General features: G+C 42.6%; 1 protein-coding gene across 4 annotated transcripts in view; it reads right to left on the bottom strand.

Annotated features, from left to right (window-relative positions):
- The window catches only part of ptch1 (patched 1), a 59,145-nt gene extending 42,238 nt beyond the window's left edge, over positions 1-16,907 (bottom strand). The window contains exons 1-2 of one of the 4 annotated variants that reach the window (XR_015094850.1): positions 15,712-16,421; positions 13,864-14,056 (exon numbers count right to left, since the gene is read on the bottom strand). Coding sequence is in view for 2 of the 4 variants with exons in the window: in XM_086076244.1 (XP_085932370.1) it covers positions 13,864-14,056; positions 15,712-15,891 (373 nt within the window). In the remaining 2 variants the exon portion in view is untranslated. Of the gene's footprint in view, positions 1-13,863; positions 14,057-15,711; positions 16,422-16,854 lie in introns of those variants that run through there. The other 3 variants (XM_086076245.1, XM_086076244.1, XM_086076246.1) reach the window with 3 other exon arrangements.
- Positions 16,908-17,283: the final 376 nt, after the last annotated feature.

Genomic DNA, 17,283 nt, shown 5'->3' with positions numbered 1-17,283 from the left:
ACGTTAGCATGTGTGTTTATTGGTGTCAATATCTAGCCTGGAATCATTCAAACGGAACAATCTGCTCAACCATTAAGTGACCATTTGTCATTCATATGGCATCAGATCAGTACACTTGGAATGTCAGATGAACAGGTATGAGAAATAGTAACTTTTGTTACCTGGATCTGCGGGTGGAAATGCATCACTATCAAGCAGCGAGTAGGGACTGTGAAGTGTAAATGGGGGGCACAGCAGTAGTCAAACATGATAGTGTTTTTGTGGAATTTTTATAATAGTTCCTCTTTGATTTTATTTGTTTTTAGAAACGCATGGCAGTCCGGATTAACTGCACGGACTGGATGTTTATGGCCCACAGGCTTCATGTTCACCACCTCATTGCTAAATAAAATATATATACAGCATATACAGGCACCATTCTCCAAACTTTGTGGGGGTGCAGTGTGAGCTAAAGTTTGGGAGATCTTTTTTTTTTTTTTTTTTGGGCAGCGGTCCCTGCCGTTCTCAAAAAAAGTGCAGTTGTAGCTTTGAATGTGGGCTCAGCAATGCAGGTGTGCATACAGCCACAAATATGTGATGAAAGGCCTCACTGAGAGCCGAGACCCCATCTGACCCTGGGTGAAGCCCTCCCCTTACTACAGTCCCCTGCTTTCTCCCTTTTCAGGTCGGAGGGGGCCACCACATGGAGGAAGGACACCGCAATATAAGTTTGATTTGGAGAGGGGAAAATTTTGAATTAGAAATGAGAAAAGATGAGTAGACGTATAAGGGAAGTGCTGTGACATAAATGTGTTACCTCCATGTGCGGCTACGACACTCAAACCCCCATCACCAGTTCCAACACCCGGCATTAACATATGTATGGATTCCCTCGCCCCTGATTATGCTAATCACCTGTCCGGCCCCTGCAGCCCCTAAAATGGGTGTATTTAGCAGTCGGAATGAGGTGTACATTCACACACTCTCTCAATGGGCAGATTCTTCCACGTTGCTGCCTTCATTCAGGTCTACCCTCACACCCCCTCCACTCAAAAAAAAAGAAAAAAAGAAGGTATTCAAGTCCAGCAGATTCACCCAGTACTGGAAGGAGAGCTAGAAAATGCTGTGGCTGGCGTACAATTAAAAATAACTGTGCCATATCTGAGCACATTGTTGCTCCGGCTCAGTTGGGAAAATTCGTATCGGTGTCTATCAAATTCAACACAGCTGAGCCCCTCCCTGCCGCTGCTTGATTGGCCAACATCCCGTCGGCCGAAGCAGCCAATCTGCAGCAGCCATCTCTCCGTCATTTCCTGGAAAGATAGCCCCTGTGATTCCAGGTGTCCCCAAGTGGCACATTCCTAAAGCATGGCGCACGCTCACTACGACAAATTGTTTTCATTCCCCCACCAAACTTCTTCGCTTTTACGTCAAGTTGCCGTGGTTACGTCAGCGGTCCTGAATTGAAAGGTTACTTGGAGTTCACATTCATGGACCACATGTCCACGGACTTAAAGATGATTCCTTGACAATGGCAATTGATAATGTTCAGATGGCATTAGAGACCCACGTCGGTCCTGCAACCAAAAACGTTCACTGATCCAGAATTTCCTTCAGGCTCAATAGATTACACATCTTACCAAATGTAAAAATCTACAGCCACTTACAATGACGGTTTAACAAAACCTCCAACCAAATGAAAATATACTTGCTGGCAATGAAGCACTATTTCACTCATCAGAAGCCTGGAAAAATAACAGCAAAGTCAGAGTAGAGTAGAGGCATGATAAAACCCGTGCAAGCATCAGAACATGCTTAGATTTGAGCCCTGAACCTGAATGATGAGGCTGATGTGCTAACCACCACTATTCCACCGCGTTGCCCTTTCTCCCATACTATCCATTTTCCTGCACTGTCGATTTGGGATGCTAGGTGAGCTTGAGCCTGACTAAGCTGACTTTGGGCTAAGAGGTGGGTTAAGGTTAAACCCTGGACTGGTTACCAGTCAATAACAGAGGGCTGAATCATTGCACCTCCAAAATCATTACTATTCAGGAGGCCCCAAATATGGCAAGTTTGTTCAACAATTAACAATGCATCATCAAAGAGCACAAGTCACTTTGAATCACTTTAGATTGGTCAATATATTCATAAAATAACACCATGTGGACTGACCAATGTGTAAAAATAATAAAAACTGATCAAATCGTGACAAAGGAGGTTTCGGGCCAATAGAGACTTCATCAAATCAAACATGCAAAGATTCTAACCCCAAACCAAAGAACCGTGAGGCAGATGTGCTAACCAATAGTTCATCATTCTTCCCAATAATAATAACAAGTGTTGCTCTGATCGATGGGCCACTGATCATGCTTCGCCAATTTCCATAGAAAAGTATGTGATCGGCATGTCGATCAATGCCTTTCATTGACGATCACAAAAAACTCATCACACGCAGCTAGTACTTTGCAGCATGCAGCCAACTAGAGATTGGCTTGTGTGTAGTGTAGCATCCCTTTCCCCTTTCCTTAACACTGCACCTCACAGACCAAACCAGTAACGGAATCATAATATATATATTTGCATTTTCTGCTTTTTTCTGTTTTCGTATCACAAAAGGATGGAAATTTGGATCGAATGTGTTTTTAATCTGATTCGTCACTTAATTGAAAATACAATTGACAGAATTAATCAATTATTAAAACAATGGTTAGCAAAAGCATGTGCAGCTAATCCTTGTGAGCAGAATTAGTATCGGTTGATCTCACTCACGGGTGATCGTATCGGAAACAACAGTATAAAACCCTGATCGGAACACCCTTAATAACAATTCATTTCCCTCAAAGGCAGTGAAGTAAATATATTCATTGGAACGCCTCCGGTAGCATACAAACAACTTGTGCGACACACAAACTGACACCGTCTGGCTCTGCGAAGCCTCGGCAAGAGCGGAAATGTTTTGTATCTCTAAATCTTTACTCGCCGTCACATGTGCATGTGTGGTATCGGCGTAATTGCCAGATTCTATGACGCCTTGCTGCAGGAATTGCGATTCCAGTGTTGGACGGCGTGCGTGCCGGAGGGGCGGCTGGACAGTTTCCAAACAACCTTATAGTATGCTTGCATTGAAAAACACTGCCACTACTATGCTCTCGCTACAAACACACTCTCCCTCTGCTGTTTGCCGCTTCCTCCACCTCTCTGGCAAGCAGCGTTGGGAGGGAGGGAGGGAGGTAAGGAGGAAGAGGGAGGGAGGGAGGGATGGAAGGAGAGAGCGAGAGAGGGACAGAGGGAGGGCGGCCAGACCACCCTGCTCTCATGGCAGGCCTGAGTGTTTACATTGCCGTGGCTCACTCTGTAATACATCTGGCATTCTGAGGCCACTCTCTCCAGCCAGGGATGGGGGGGAGTGCAGGAGGGGTAAAAGAGAGAGACCTTTTTGGCAAAGAGAAGGAGAGAGAGCGGGAGGGAAGGAGGGAAGAGGGTAATTCTCTTTACAGTCTCCTGTGCTCGGTCATTTGCAGGCCTCTCTCTGCTTTTTGTATACAAACGCCTGTAAGAATGCAAAATGTAAACAGAGCGGCTTGGAGGCATCTCTCAGGGTGTCATTTGTGAATGAGAGTGGGAACACCTTATACCACACACACACACACACACACACACACACACACACACACCCCCACACACACACACACACACACACACACACACACACACAAGTAAACACACATTCACACCAGCACTTAAAAAAAAAAACAGTCATTCACATATATGGTCAAAGTTTGAACACCGCGCGCAAGTCATCAAATCTGAAGTTTTGGGGGGGAAAGACACCTCAAACGTCAAATGCTGTGAGACTTCAGTTCAGTGAGCTTTTTCTTTTTCTTTGGCATTTGTTAAGATGCCACCACATAAGGATACCAGGCAAATAGATAAAGTACACTACATTGATAACCACAGGACCCAAAAACTGAACTTATTGTGACATGTAGGAAAGGGTCTGGCTTTTCATTACAATATGAGTAATACATACAAGTTAGTTAGACTAACCATTACCATTACTAAAAAAGACTGACTATCCAACAAAATGATAAATTTTTAGTAGTTTTATGGAGTTTTCGTTTCATGTACAGTAGTTTTATTACACAAAGACAAACTTCAAATGGATTTGTGCGATGTCAACAGAGAAGAGCATCGGTTATTAGGGATGTGTGCGTCCCGATAACAAGTATCGATATCGGGCAGACACACAGCCTTATTTCAAGGTATCGGTACTCGCGACTCTTGTGGCTGTTTTACGGTGAGGAACTAGAAATGAGAAATTAGAAGAATAGAAAATTGTGATCAATTTCATGCAATTTTAAGGAAAAATGCTATTGTGGGATACATGGGTCTTTCTTTAAAAGTATATTATGTCATTGTTTTTTTATTTTATGTATAAACAGTACTAGTGGTAGTCAGCATTTGGTATCTGTATCAAAAATGTATGATTATCGTTACAAGGAACTTATTGTGACATCGTAGAAAAGAGTCTGGTTGCTCAGTACAACATTAGCACTACAATTACATGTAAAATAATTTCAACCGAGCAGACACAAACGTAAACGCACTTATGCTTTAACTTCCTGGGTGAGTCGTTTTGCTTTATTTACATTTTTATATGCAGCTAACATCTCTGTGCACTAGTATTTGTGTAGCAGTCAGATAATGTGAAAATGTAAATTAAAACATTGGCTTAATAGGTTTAAAAATAGTGACAAATTAATTCATTTCATTCCTTCGTTTTGAAATGAGAACAATTTGGAAGTCACCCACGAATGGGCGGTATTCAACTTTGGAGGTTTTACTGTAGCTTTTTATGGGTAATGTACACAAAGCTGCTTTCAAATGAGGGCCAGCTAGCTTGAAGAAAAAAAAAGGTGTACCACAGGCGCAATGTTTCCCCACACTAAATCCCTCACCAGCTAGTCTGTACTTTTCATCAACTCATAAAGTTTAACACAACAACGCTGGAATGTTATTCCTTTCTACGGAGCTTTAATCCACTTTCTGGTCAACACAAACTTTGTCTGAATTTAGGTGGCAAAGAAAGCCATTCGCATGTATTTGATCCCTCTGAACACAACAATCAATAAAAGAAAGCTTGATGCTCTGTGCAAAAATAGCACAAGCATGGGATGTGTGGCCATGTTTGAGTCGCTGCCGAATGAGAGTGGTTGGAGACGGAGCGTGGAAAGGAGAGGGAAAAAAATGAATAGAGTAGAAAATAGCATAGTAAGCCTTGTCCGAGTTGACCAAAATTCCAACTCTGCTTATGTGACTGTGTGTGTGTGCTCCTATGCCTGTAAAACAAACGGGCTCATCCATACGTGTAAGCCACAATCTGCCCCCCCCCCTTCTCCACAAGAAAGGACGTCTTCTGCACACACAACCCCCTGGCCCCCCCACTGTGCTTACAACAAAATGAGCACTAACTCTGTCAAGTCAGCTCTCAATCACACGCGATGCAAAACAGATGCAAAGGTTGAAGTCAAGAAAAGACGTGTTGTCCTATCAAATCGTACCGAAATAAAAATTGACCTGTAGGGTCCTTTCATTGAGTATAGTGGGACCCCTGCTATTTGTGGGGCGTAGGGACCCAGCGGCCCGCGAACAGCAAAAATCTGCATATACAGTGAGCGACACCCATGATGAATGCATACAAACAAAACCTTTTGGTTTAAATGATTGAAAAAAAAGTGGATAAACTATCAATAAGTGTTAAACATAAATGGCAAATGCATTTTTATTTATTTATTTGTTACTCAATTATTGGGGGGAAAAACAGGAGAAACCTCCAGTCTAACTGTGCATAAGTGAAGTTTTCTTTCTTTTGGTATTTCTGTAGAAAGGCTGAGGCAGAAAGGGGCGTCTGCGCAATTGTGGGAGTGAAAACAGCTGACTTGTTTTCTGGCCAATGGAAGCAGTTTCGCTTTAAATTGACAAACTGTCTCTGACAGAAGCAGAAATATACCTGCTGGAGTCCATGTAGAAGATCAAAGCACGCAAAGTACGTTGATAAGGAACTGCGAGCAGTTCTCTACTTGTGGATAATGTTAAGTTGCCCAGGATATTCACAGATCACAGATTGATTTCTGCAATGCTGAACACTGTTGTCATATTTATGAATGAAATACGATGACATCTGCAGCAAGCAAATTGATGAAATTTGCCAAAATCACATTACACCACCTGCGCCACAACTAAGAACCAGTTTCACCCGGTCTAAAGCCTAGTCTACCATCTGTCACCAAATCGTCAGGTACGCACAGGGCGTGTAAAAGAAAACGCCCTCATGCTGCCCAGCATGGCGCGGTCTGTCACGGCATAAAAAAAGATACGCCAGTTTTTATGCCTAGCACAAGTGTGCCTGTATACGAAAATCTAGCCCAGTGTGTGTCTATCCTGGCTGCTTAGTCGTACTAAGTTAGTACACTATGGTTAATGCAGCAAAAAAGTCAACATCCATAATAAATGCCAGCACTGTTCATAGCAAGCGCCGTGCGTCCCAGGCACGTGTATTAATCTCACAGTGCTCATTTGTCACATCTGGTCAAAGTTATGGGTTATGAGTACACCAGTCTTGTACAGTGATATCTTCTTTATATACTGTTTTGTACAAAAGGCTACAATGAACCCGATTACTCATGGAGGATAGGGACCGAACCCCTGCTGCAAAAATTTGCACATAAATGTCACAACTCTGAAAGAGGTTTGTAATTGAATTATAGATGTCACAAGATGGTGGAAAAACATTTGAAACGGAGAGGACCATAAAATGCCAACGCCATGCATTTGGCATGTGCACAATTAACTCATATTTGATAACTGTATTTAGTAGTTCAATTATTTAACAGAATCAAACCAACTTCACATAAGGCTTATGGATAATATAGCTAGCATACGAGCCTAAATAAAACGTTAGCACAAACTGTTAGCAAAAACTGTTGCAACATTACACACTGGCAAACAAATATGCAGTCAAACGGTATTAAGTCATTAAAATCACCTTTTGGCATTTACATACATAAATAGTGAGGGAATCCAGTAGACCACTAGGGATGTAACGATAACAGCAATATCATGATATCGCAATATTAAAACTGCCACAATATATTGTTGTTGATTTACATTTGTGAAGTTCTAGCACCATTTGGTTGCTGTTTTTTTAGTGCAGTTAAATTTTCACAAGGCATGTTTTGGCCCTGTTTAAAATCCACGCTAATGGTCAGATGAAGGGGAACGTAATATGCTTGTGAACAGAGTCAATATGTGGAGGAACTCAATGTGTAAGTAAGTGCCTCAATATATATATATATATATATATATATATATATATATATATATATATATATATATATATATATATATATATATATATATATATATATATATATATATAAAGATTATTGATATTTTTTATATATAATATTTATATATTTTTATAATATTTTTCATTACTGTTATGTACAAAAGCACAATATTGTGTGTGTTTTTTTTTAGTATGAGCTCTCCTTTTTTTTTTTTACAATATTGTGACCTTTTTTTGTATCGCCACCTTCCCCCACAATATCGTGATAATTCGTGTAGTGACCTTCATATCGTGATATCGTATCGTGATGTTTGGATATCGTTACATCCCTAAAGACTACCGCATATTTGCGGTGTGATGTGCGTGGATTCACATTTGTGTTTTTTCTAGTGTTGTTCAGATACCGATACCAGTATCAAGAGAAGCCCTGATACTGCATTAAAACAGTGGTATCGGCATCGGCAAATAGTATGCCAATACCATTATTTCCAACACTATATAGGACTTTGGATGCAGCATCTTGTGTCTTGCTTGTGCACGACATTCACTGATGTGGGACATGTTCACTGCATGCCGAGACCAGATATCCTATTGGCCCTTGAATGCTCTGAACCAATGGCAGGGCAGCTTTTTCATGTTAGAAAAAAACAACAACTAGGTATCGGTACGGTGTCAGCATCGGCCGATACTGCAAAACTGGGTATCGGAATCGGTATCTCGAAAACGGAACACTCGTCTTATCCCCTCAATTTTTTCTAAAATGTACGATTTTTTTTTGTTTTGATACCCAATCAACCACTTTTTTTTTAATGAATCAAGGACCACCTACAAAACAGGACTTTAAAAATAAAAAACACTTTACGCAGCATTATTTAGATTTTACTAAAAGTGGGCTAAGCAACAGGTATATTTACACGTGTATTACCATTAAGAATGCTGATTACTTAAAACCCTATTAAAACAACTATACTATTAAACATTATTTATTTTATCTATCTTTTCTGGGAAAATTGTTGGCAAATGTGGCGACATTGGACTACTCTTCGTCTCAGAATGTGTTGCATTTGACAAGCAACTCCCAATTATACTTCATCTTTAAATGTTTTATGCAAAATTAAGTGCTACTAATATATTAAGTGCCCTCTGCTTGAGGACAAACATTAGACTTCAATGAATACATACAGGATGTTCTTAGTTTATAGCGGCGACATACCCAAGTTTGTACACAAGTCAGAGAGCCATAGAGTCTATCACCGGTCACAAGTTAAAGCTGTAGTAAATCTATGAAAAACCCTTCAGGGCCATAAACATAAAACAAATACAGTACAATAGTAAAATAACTAAGCCCAACTTCTTGTGCCTCGTGATGACGTATTCTTATGCAAATGCACAAACGAGTTCATCGTACGATGTCACATTTGAAACCTGGGCTTGGACGGACCATTGCGAACTGAGGACCCCCTGTAATGATATAGCAAATGACCTCACATTCTACAACTGCTATACACACACTTACAGGACACAAACAATGACAGTGATGTGACAGCTGCAACCTCTACTGCATTTCAGAACCCCCCGCCCCACCAAGACCACCACCCTCCTGTTCACTCTTTCCAACCATCCTCCAGCCTCCTTCCCTCTGCTGTGAGCCTTCACTCTGCACCCAGGCCACAGGGTGAGTATCAGGTGAGCTTTTAAATAGTGGGGGCCTCTACGAGATGACCTCAGGATCCCAAGGGTCTACCCCTGTGGCCCCTGGCCTCTACACTATGCCCCCCTCCCCCCATACACACACGCAAAAAGCACTAGGCTAGAACTTAAAAAAAAAAGGAATCCAAAGTCTTAAGCCATTGTCAACTCCATCAAGTCGTAGGTCATATGACTTAACGCTACATTTATTTACTTTTTGTTTTTGTTTTTACTTCTAAAAAAGTTGTTCTTGTTCCTTTACATCTGGCAGATATTTAGATCTTTGATCTAGCTATTTTTCCAGCTAGCTTTACTATAGCATTCAAAAGCAATCGGTCAGTGCAAACGTTGCAACCAGGAATACGGAGCTAGCTGTGTTAGCTTAGTTAGCTAAGCTCGCTAGTGCCAAGGATTGTAACAAGACTTCAAGTTAGCGTATAACAGTATAATTATAAAAGGCAATGGGCTATTGGTCTAAGCAACCAGGATCACAGTCATTAGCTTAGCTGGCTAAGCTTGCTAGCTCAACAGATAGAAACTAAGCCTCATGCTAGTACTTTGTAGAATAATGTTCTAGTTATCGTACAGCAGAGCTTTACTCAGAATTGAAGGGTCAAAATGAATTATGTGCTATGGCACTCTGTAACCAGGAGCACGTAGTTTGACTCATTAACTTCTATTCCCATGAGAAAAATAAATGTTTGAGAGCCAAACGCCTTGGATATGTTGTAATGGAATGTGTCAGAGGTTCACCTTTGAAGCCCATGCTAAAGCTACATGCTAAACACAGCGCGGCTTCATCCTGTTTCAACTCCAGCTTCAAAAGGCCCATTCGCAAATTCTCTCCTCATCGTACCCCCACCCTATTCGCGCTGCCCAGCCTGAGCCACATCCCGGGCCGTCTTCGAACACGTGAGGGCCCGTCCTACAGGAAGGCCAATGTTTATGCGATACTGTTTTAATTAGAGGCAGGTGGTGCCGCTATTTTCTTTACAATTTGGCCTGTGTTTGCCTGGACCCAGAATGCCGAGGGATGGCTCCGTTTTCCATTTTGCAGCCGGGTGGAGCGCTTAAAAAAGAAAAAAAAAAAGAAGAGGGGGTCTTATTCCAACTCCCCGCTGCATCATCGTGGATACAGCTTAATGGAGGATAATCGGGAAATCCACATCTGCAACGTGATACTTGGAAGATGAGCAGAAAGCCAAGTCAGCTGGAGGTCGAGGGCAAACAACAATACTACAACTTCCTGTTCCAGCAAATTACTTCCTGTGAGTGCCACAGTTGGCATAAACATGGCATTTATCCACACTGTCGAGGCGGGGGGATAGTGTGGAATCTTAAAAATAAAAAAAAAAAGATCCTCTGCAAAATATTTGGCTGTAAGGTTCGACACATTCACCTTTTTGTGTAAGCAAGCCTCTCCATCCACATCACTCTCTGTCGCTTTGTCTAATAAACACAACTTCCTGTGTCAGAGTGCTTATAAACACTGCTGTGAGTGAGGAGACCAACTTGGGTAAAGAAAAAAAAAAGTCTGCAGCACGTGATGGCCCACATCCCACCAGGACAGATACTACACAGGGAAAAACCCAAACTCAGAACATATTAGAGCAATCAGGTCAATATGAAAAAAAGAAAAAAAAAAGGAATAATGGGTCCTGGGATTAGCAGGCGACCAGTCTAGGGTGTACTAGTCTGTGCCTGTCACCAGTGAGCTGGTATAGTCCAGCTCTGGATGCTCCACGAATTACTATACTACGCAGTCTCCTCTCAAATAAAATGACCACACACGTACTGATAAAAACGTTAACGACAGGAGACCCTTATTCTGCAGTTTTTTGTTTGCCTATTTTAGTACACCATTGCGGTAACTAGTTCACTGCAAGCCGTTCCTATCTTTAAAATCACAAATGTCGGGACCATCAGCCATAGATCGAGAAACCTCACTTTTCAAATGGCAAGCCCTAAATTCAGGCAAGCTGATCAGAAAAGCTACACTCGGGCTCAATTAAGTTAGTATACAGTACATTGGAGGAATTGTTGATTATACGGAGGGTGTAATGCCTCACTTGTAATGCAACACTCCGGGCAGCAATGACGCTGCATGACATTGCTGGCTTAAAAAAAAAAAAAAAAAGCAGTCCCTGTAGGTTGAGGCGGGTGCATGTGCGTCCACGGGCCCACACAGCTTTCAGGCGGGGTCGATCACGGGTCGGCTGCGGAGGGCAGCTCCAAATGAAACATAAACAGCCGCTCCATACGCTCATTCCCGTTCTCTTTCCTCTTGGATGACTTGGCCAGGACACAAAAATCACCACCGCACCAATGCACGGCGTTCCACGGTCCAGGCAGAACTAATCTATCCCTCAGCTGTGTAGTCTAATCTAAACAAACACATCTCTCCCTACCAACATCTGGAACCCCTCACGTACGGGACCTAGGAAACCACTGAGGCCTGGTCTTTGTGTGCATGTGTGTTTGGGCGTGCAGGTCAGTCAGACAGTAAAAGTAGATAATGTAGACATCTAGCGGTAGTTTTAGTGTATCTGATGCTCAGCAACATCAAACTCAACAAAACAACTCAAACTAATGACTTTAGACTTGAATGAGTTCATCTCTTGTGACACATACTCAAAGCTGCTATTGCTGGTCCACTTAAGACCTGTAGGTGTCAGTAGTGTGCATCATCTGTGAACTTGGGAGTGCTAAAAATAACGCTAACAAGTTATGAAACACCGTGCTTAATTGCCCTCGGTCATACCCCAGAAACACAGAGCGACCAATCGCAGTGAAGGACAGAATATTCCAACACTTGGCTGGCAAGTTCATATTGACGTCAATGATACATTTTACGATTGTTTAATGTTTGAATATGTTTTTTTTTTTTTATGTAGACATCAAAGATGTCAAACTTTATTTCAGTCCGCATAAATTTAAAGTCAAACAGTCTTAAACATAGCAACAGAAGGACCTTATAGCTGTTTGAAAAGGGTTACAGCTGAAGCACTGCTTTTAATCGCCGCACCCTTTTTACTCATTAAAGAGTAATTATGGTTAAATGATGAGCCTAGAACAGCTGCACAAATGACATCCTGATTCCAAATGAAACCCAAATAAATGCAGGCTTGGATAAAGCTGTGTAGTCATTCGTATAGTTATTTGAATTCCTCCAAAATTACCAGGCACACATTTTTCTGAGGGAAAAAAAAGTCACAACTAATTGATGCCCTGGGCCCTGCCTATTTTTTCAAGAATTCCTTACATAAATATAAATACTAGATTGAATTTTAACATCATCTTAATCCGAATCTGCGATATATATATATATATATATGAAACTGCTAAAGGCCAACTGTCAAACTGCAATTATTTGAGGGTGCAGCAAGGTCAGTTCATTGGCGGTCTTTGATTTCCGTTACCCAAACTTGTAAGCAAGCCAGAAGCTTTCATAGTATCACCAACGTACGCTAACGCAATAGTGAAGTCACAATTGCAGTAAATATTTATATGAAACTGTCTTCTAGGCAATAAATATAATCAAGTTTTTTTTAAACGGAGTACACAGTAACTATAAATAGTCTTATGCCGCTGCGGAGAGCAGTTCATTACGTGCCATTCATAACAGTCTGGGTCATCTTAAAACTCAAGCAGCCACAGTAGACGTATCCCTTCATTCCCTGTTTTCAATCAGGTATAGGACACTTCTTCTACTTTCGGACCGAACTGTCCTTGGCATTTACTGTAACTCCCTTCCCGAATTGTTTGACTGCCAAAACCAGTGAAGATTTGACAGCATTCTGTACACTGTTGGGACTAGAAGTCAGGCCGATTGTTTTTGTATGTAGTCCGCCGGTTTTTGCTGGTCTTTGCAAAAAGTTAGAGATACAGTTGTACTTGAAAGCATGACAAACGCTTAATGATCACAAAATCCAAAATACTGCTGCAATTGTTTCGATATTTTCAGAGATAGAAGTTGACGTGAGTAGAGATGCGTGTGTGAATTTTGGTGACGATTAATCGAATGCACTGTAGTTTCGCAGTCCATGAAATGTATCTAATCAATGCAGCAGAATCGCCAACTAAAAAGGCAAACCTGCATCCCACTTCCAAAACCATTGTTGTTTAATGTATATGGGGTAGAAAAATGTGCTCTTCCATTCATGAATGGGCCAGACGACTGTGCTGGAATGCGGATCAAAGGAAAGCGTAAAAGAAAAAGAAAAAAGCTGAACCCCCCACCACCACCCACCCAGTCCTCCATCGCCTCCTCTCCAACAACACCACCCAAGCACAACCTTTACTCTTTTTTCCCCCCCGCAAAATCTTTCATTGTGTATATTTTCTCTTTGAGCAACAACAAGCGAGAGCTTTATGATCCGCCTCACAAACATGAGTTCCTGTCCTCACTCAAGCAGCTCCTCACTCTCTCGCTCGCTCGCTCACCCTCCTCCCCGCCCCCCCTCCCTTCCCCTTGCAGCCGGAGGCAAATCTTTTTGGAAAGTTGAGAGCTGTCCAAAACGAGACCACACACACAGTCTGTGAGCATTCAACTGCTGGGGGCAGGCACACACACACGCACACAGAGACGCACACACTCTCACACAAAATGGCGGCTTGGCAAAAAGGGAGAAAAAAAATTGTCTACCCCAAAAGCTGCTTATGAAGTTAATTACAACGTTGGTGTATTTGCAGAAGCACGGAGGACGTTGTGATGAATGCATTTATTCCAAACGGTCTCAAAAGCAATAAACAACACGCCCCTCAACGTGGCTTTGTTTGATACGTTCCATCATAGCCCTCAACTCTTTAAAAAAAACGAAATGACGGAAGCAAGAGCGTCTTACCTTCCACCCAAAGCTTCTCCACATCCGTCTCCAAATTAGCTGCCCGTAAGCCCACCGCGAAGGCTCCGAAAATCATGAGGCCCACCACCAAAAACTTTCCACAGTTCTTTTGTATGTAGCAGCCCAGCCTGAATAAAAGTCTCTGGAACTTTGCTCTCAGCCATAGCGGTGCTTTCCTCCCAGTCGCCTTGCCCTAAAGAAAAAAAAGACAGACACCAAAGAAAAACCATTAAGGTCCCATTCAAGTGGGAAACAATGCACTTGCGCACCTGCGCAGGTCAGTCATACACACGTTGACGGCTTCTGCCATTGATTGCGGAGTTGTGAGTAGGAGCATAAGTAAGCATCTACGAGGGGTTCTCAGTTTATGACTGAGCTGTGTTTGTACGGGGTTAATGTAAACCCAAATTTGTACCTAAAGTTTATTACAATACTAACTTACGCAAACGTAAAAAAACTCGGTAAGTGAATGTGTGCCAATGAAACTACATATTTTAACGACAGTTCGTTGCGCAGTTTGTAACCTTAAAACGTCGTAACCGAATTTCCTTGAAATTTTAGGACTGAATTCCAAATTGTTTGACAGCCAAACCTGTGGAATTAAACCTCGCTACCCCCCCCCCCCCCCCCCTGTAGAGTCAAACCTCCTAAGTAGAACACAATCTGTTCTGTGATACTTGATGCCTTGCAAGTTGTTCTCATTTCAAATGATCTAAAATGATAAAATTGTTGCTGCCGTAAAACCCTCACTAATGCTGCAGGCGCTGCTTCAAGTAATTTTATAACATTTCTTAACTTTCATACAAGACAGAAATTAAAACTAAAACTAAATCTACTTGCTCTGAAGACTAAATGGAGGGATCTGCAAGGTGTTTACAGCGTTTCAAAGACACCGCTATACTTAATAAGCATTCTGTGGTATAACAAATGTATTTAGCATCTGCTTGGTGAAGGCACTTTGTGCATATAACTGATACTTCGTCATATTGCTCAGAGTGTGCAGCCAGATGCTTTCATATGTCTCCATAAATTCAACTTCCTGCTCTATGGTTATCATCACTGGTACACATCTGTAACAGCATCACAAAACAGCCATAAAACAACAATAACAACAAAACGTTAAGCGCACATGGCATTTACCCAGTTTAGATACTAAACTGAAGTCGACGAGTACTGCTTGACTTTAGAGGCATGCATTCTGGTTAAATTCCGTTTTAGCTACTCTTGGGGTGTTCTGGTTTGGGGGGTCCCCACTGTATTTAAGCATTTAATAGCAAATTCAAGCAGAGGTAATCGCTAATTCTATAGAAAGTGAGCTTTAAAGCAGCACTCATGACACTCCACAGGTAACAAACTCACACATGCTGGCACACACCACAGGCACAATTGCAAAGAGTAACAAAAACGACGGCTGACAGTAAGTACGAGTCCAAAAGAACGCTTGCAGCTGGACCTCCGGCTTGGATTGGGGGGCGGTAGATAAAAGCTGTCAAGGTCTACAACATGATGCAAACGGAGGAGGCGTTTTTAGATAACATCAACAAATAGCATCCTATGTGAGAGCAAAAGCTTGCACCAGACCAGTCACCGGCGTTGTGCAATAGAGGCGGATTCAGTGTAGAGAAGGGTGCATTGCTTTGCTTTGCATGTGGTCCAACTGGTGCTGGGAAGGGGGGGGGGGGGGCAAGCCACATGGACTTCCACGCTGGTGCACAACATCGAATGTTATGTGTTTGGAAAACAAGAGGAAGGAATCCAAACAAGCTTGTGGGGGAGCGGGTAGAAAGGGGTGGAAGTAAGAAGCCGGTTAGACGTGGGTGTTCTGCGTTTCTAAATGTATAGAAGTACCTGGGAGATCTGCTCCAAAGCGAAGCCCGCGTCGCAGTAGCTCGGCCGCTGCAGGTAGTCCAAATCCGGCGGCTGCGGTGGCGGCTCGCGGCTCGAGTACCTCCGGGTCCTCCGCGTTAGCCTCGGCCGGCCGGGCTCTCCTGTCCCCGGCTCGGGGGGCGCACTAGCAGCCGAGGCCATGTTGCGGGGACTGCGCGCTGCTTATCGATTCCCACTTGCGATCCGACAAAGTTTCACTCGGAGGGGGGACCTCATAGTCCGCTTGGAAAGGGCGAGTCAAAGTAGTGCGCGCCGTCCATCCCCACATCGCGTGATCCGGTAAGGTCTCCGCCGCCTTTTGCACCGCGTTTTCCGACACCGTCAGGCACAGCGACAACAACAACAAAGTGGGCGAATGTGAAAACACAAGAAAACCACAAGAGTGTCTCTCAGAACGAGCCGCACGCCAGATCGCTGGACGCTTCTCGCTGCATTGTGCGGAGATGTGTGCTGCTGCTCGTCTTCCCCTGGGCCGCGCGTCACGGCCAACTCTGACTTTGAATAGAAGAGCAGAAAAAGAGCTCCAGGAGGAGGAGGAAGAGGAGGAGATGGAGGAGGAGGGGTGGAAAACGAGGGAGAAGGAGGAGGGTGAGGGGGTCCGAGAAAAAAAAAAAAAGATCCCGCCTCTCGCCGCTGTCACACCGCACGGTTTGCAGGGCAAAAATTACTCAGCAAACACGACTATTATTAGCTGCTTAGCAACAGCTAGCTAAAGTAAAGGAGGGGAGGAGGACCACCCAAGCCGGGAGGGAGGGAATAGGAAAGTGGGGTGTATGGGGATGCCCAACCAGCGGTAAATCCGCTTGTTACAAGTAGTTAAAACAAGGTATCGTATATTGGGAGGGGTTAAACGAAACACGCTTCACCCCAAGAGAGAAGACTACAGTCGGACGTGACTTAAACGTCAATTTTAACGTTTAGTCAAACACGCCTAGTCTCTCTTTCGCATTAATTAGCGCTGCAGCTAAATTTATTATACCGCCCAGTTGACAAACATATATCACACTCATATAGGCTTTCTATAACATCACACTGATCACAGACAATTAATATTAAAAACTTGATACGAGCCGGGGGGTCTTAATGTAAAAATATTTTCTGTACCTTTACATCTAATTGGCAGTTTGGATAGGATTAGGTCACTCAACCAATTCACCGTTAAAGATCTTCTTCATTTGTTTTGCGAGTGGTGCCAAGTTGAATTGTAATTGTAGCGCCACCAGCAGTCTGTGAGTGGTACGATAGTGACCACATTAATAATAATAATAATTCAGTATTCAGTTATTAAGACAAATATATGTATTTTAATTGCCCATATTATTATCACTACCAATATCAATGACTTATAATTTTTATATAATTTCTTTGTTTTATTGTTTTGAGTATATATGTATGTATGTAAATAAGAATCCCTCATCTATTATATGTTAATAGCAATGTTAAATGTCAGTAGATTAGTTAAAGATATGGTCCCAAGGATTTGTTTTGGCCTGCCCGTCTGGGACGTTTCTGGGCTCTGAGACTCAACGTTTT

The sequence above is a fragment of the Leptonotus elevatus genome, chromosome 5 (genome assembly GCF_054856555.1).
Source record: "Leptonotus elevatus isolate MCC_2025b chromosome 5, RoL_Lele_1.0, whole genome shotgun sequence".
NCBI lineage: Eukaryota > Metazoa > Chordata > Actinopteri > Syngnathiformes > Syngnathidae > Leptonotus > Leptonotus elevatus.
Note: the sequence above shows the minus strand (reverse complement) of the source record. Positions and strands in the feature narration are given on the sequence as shown.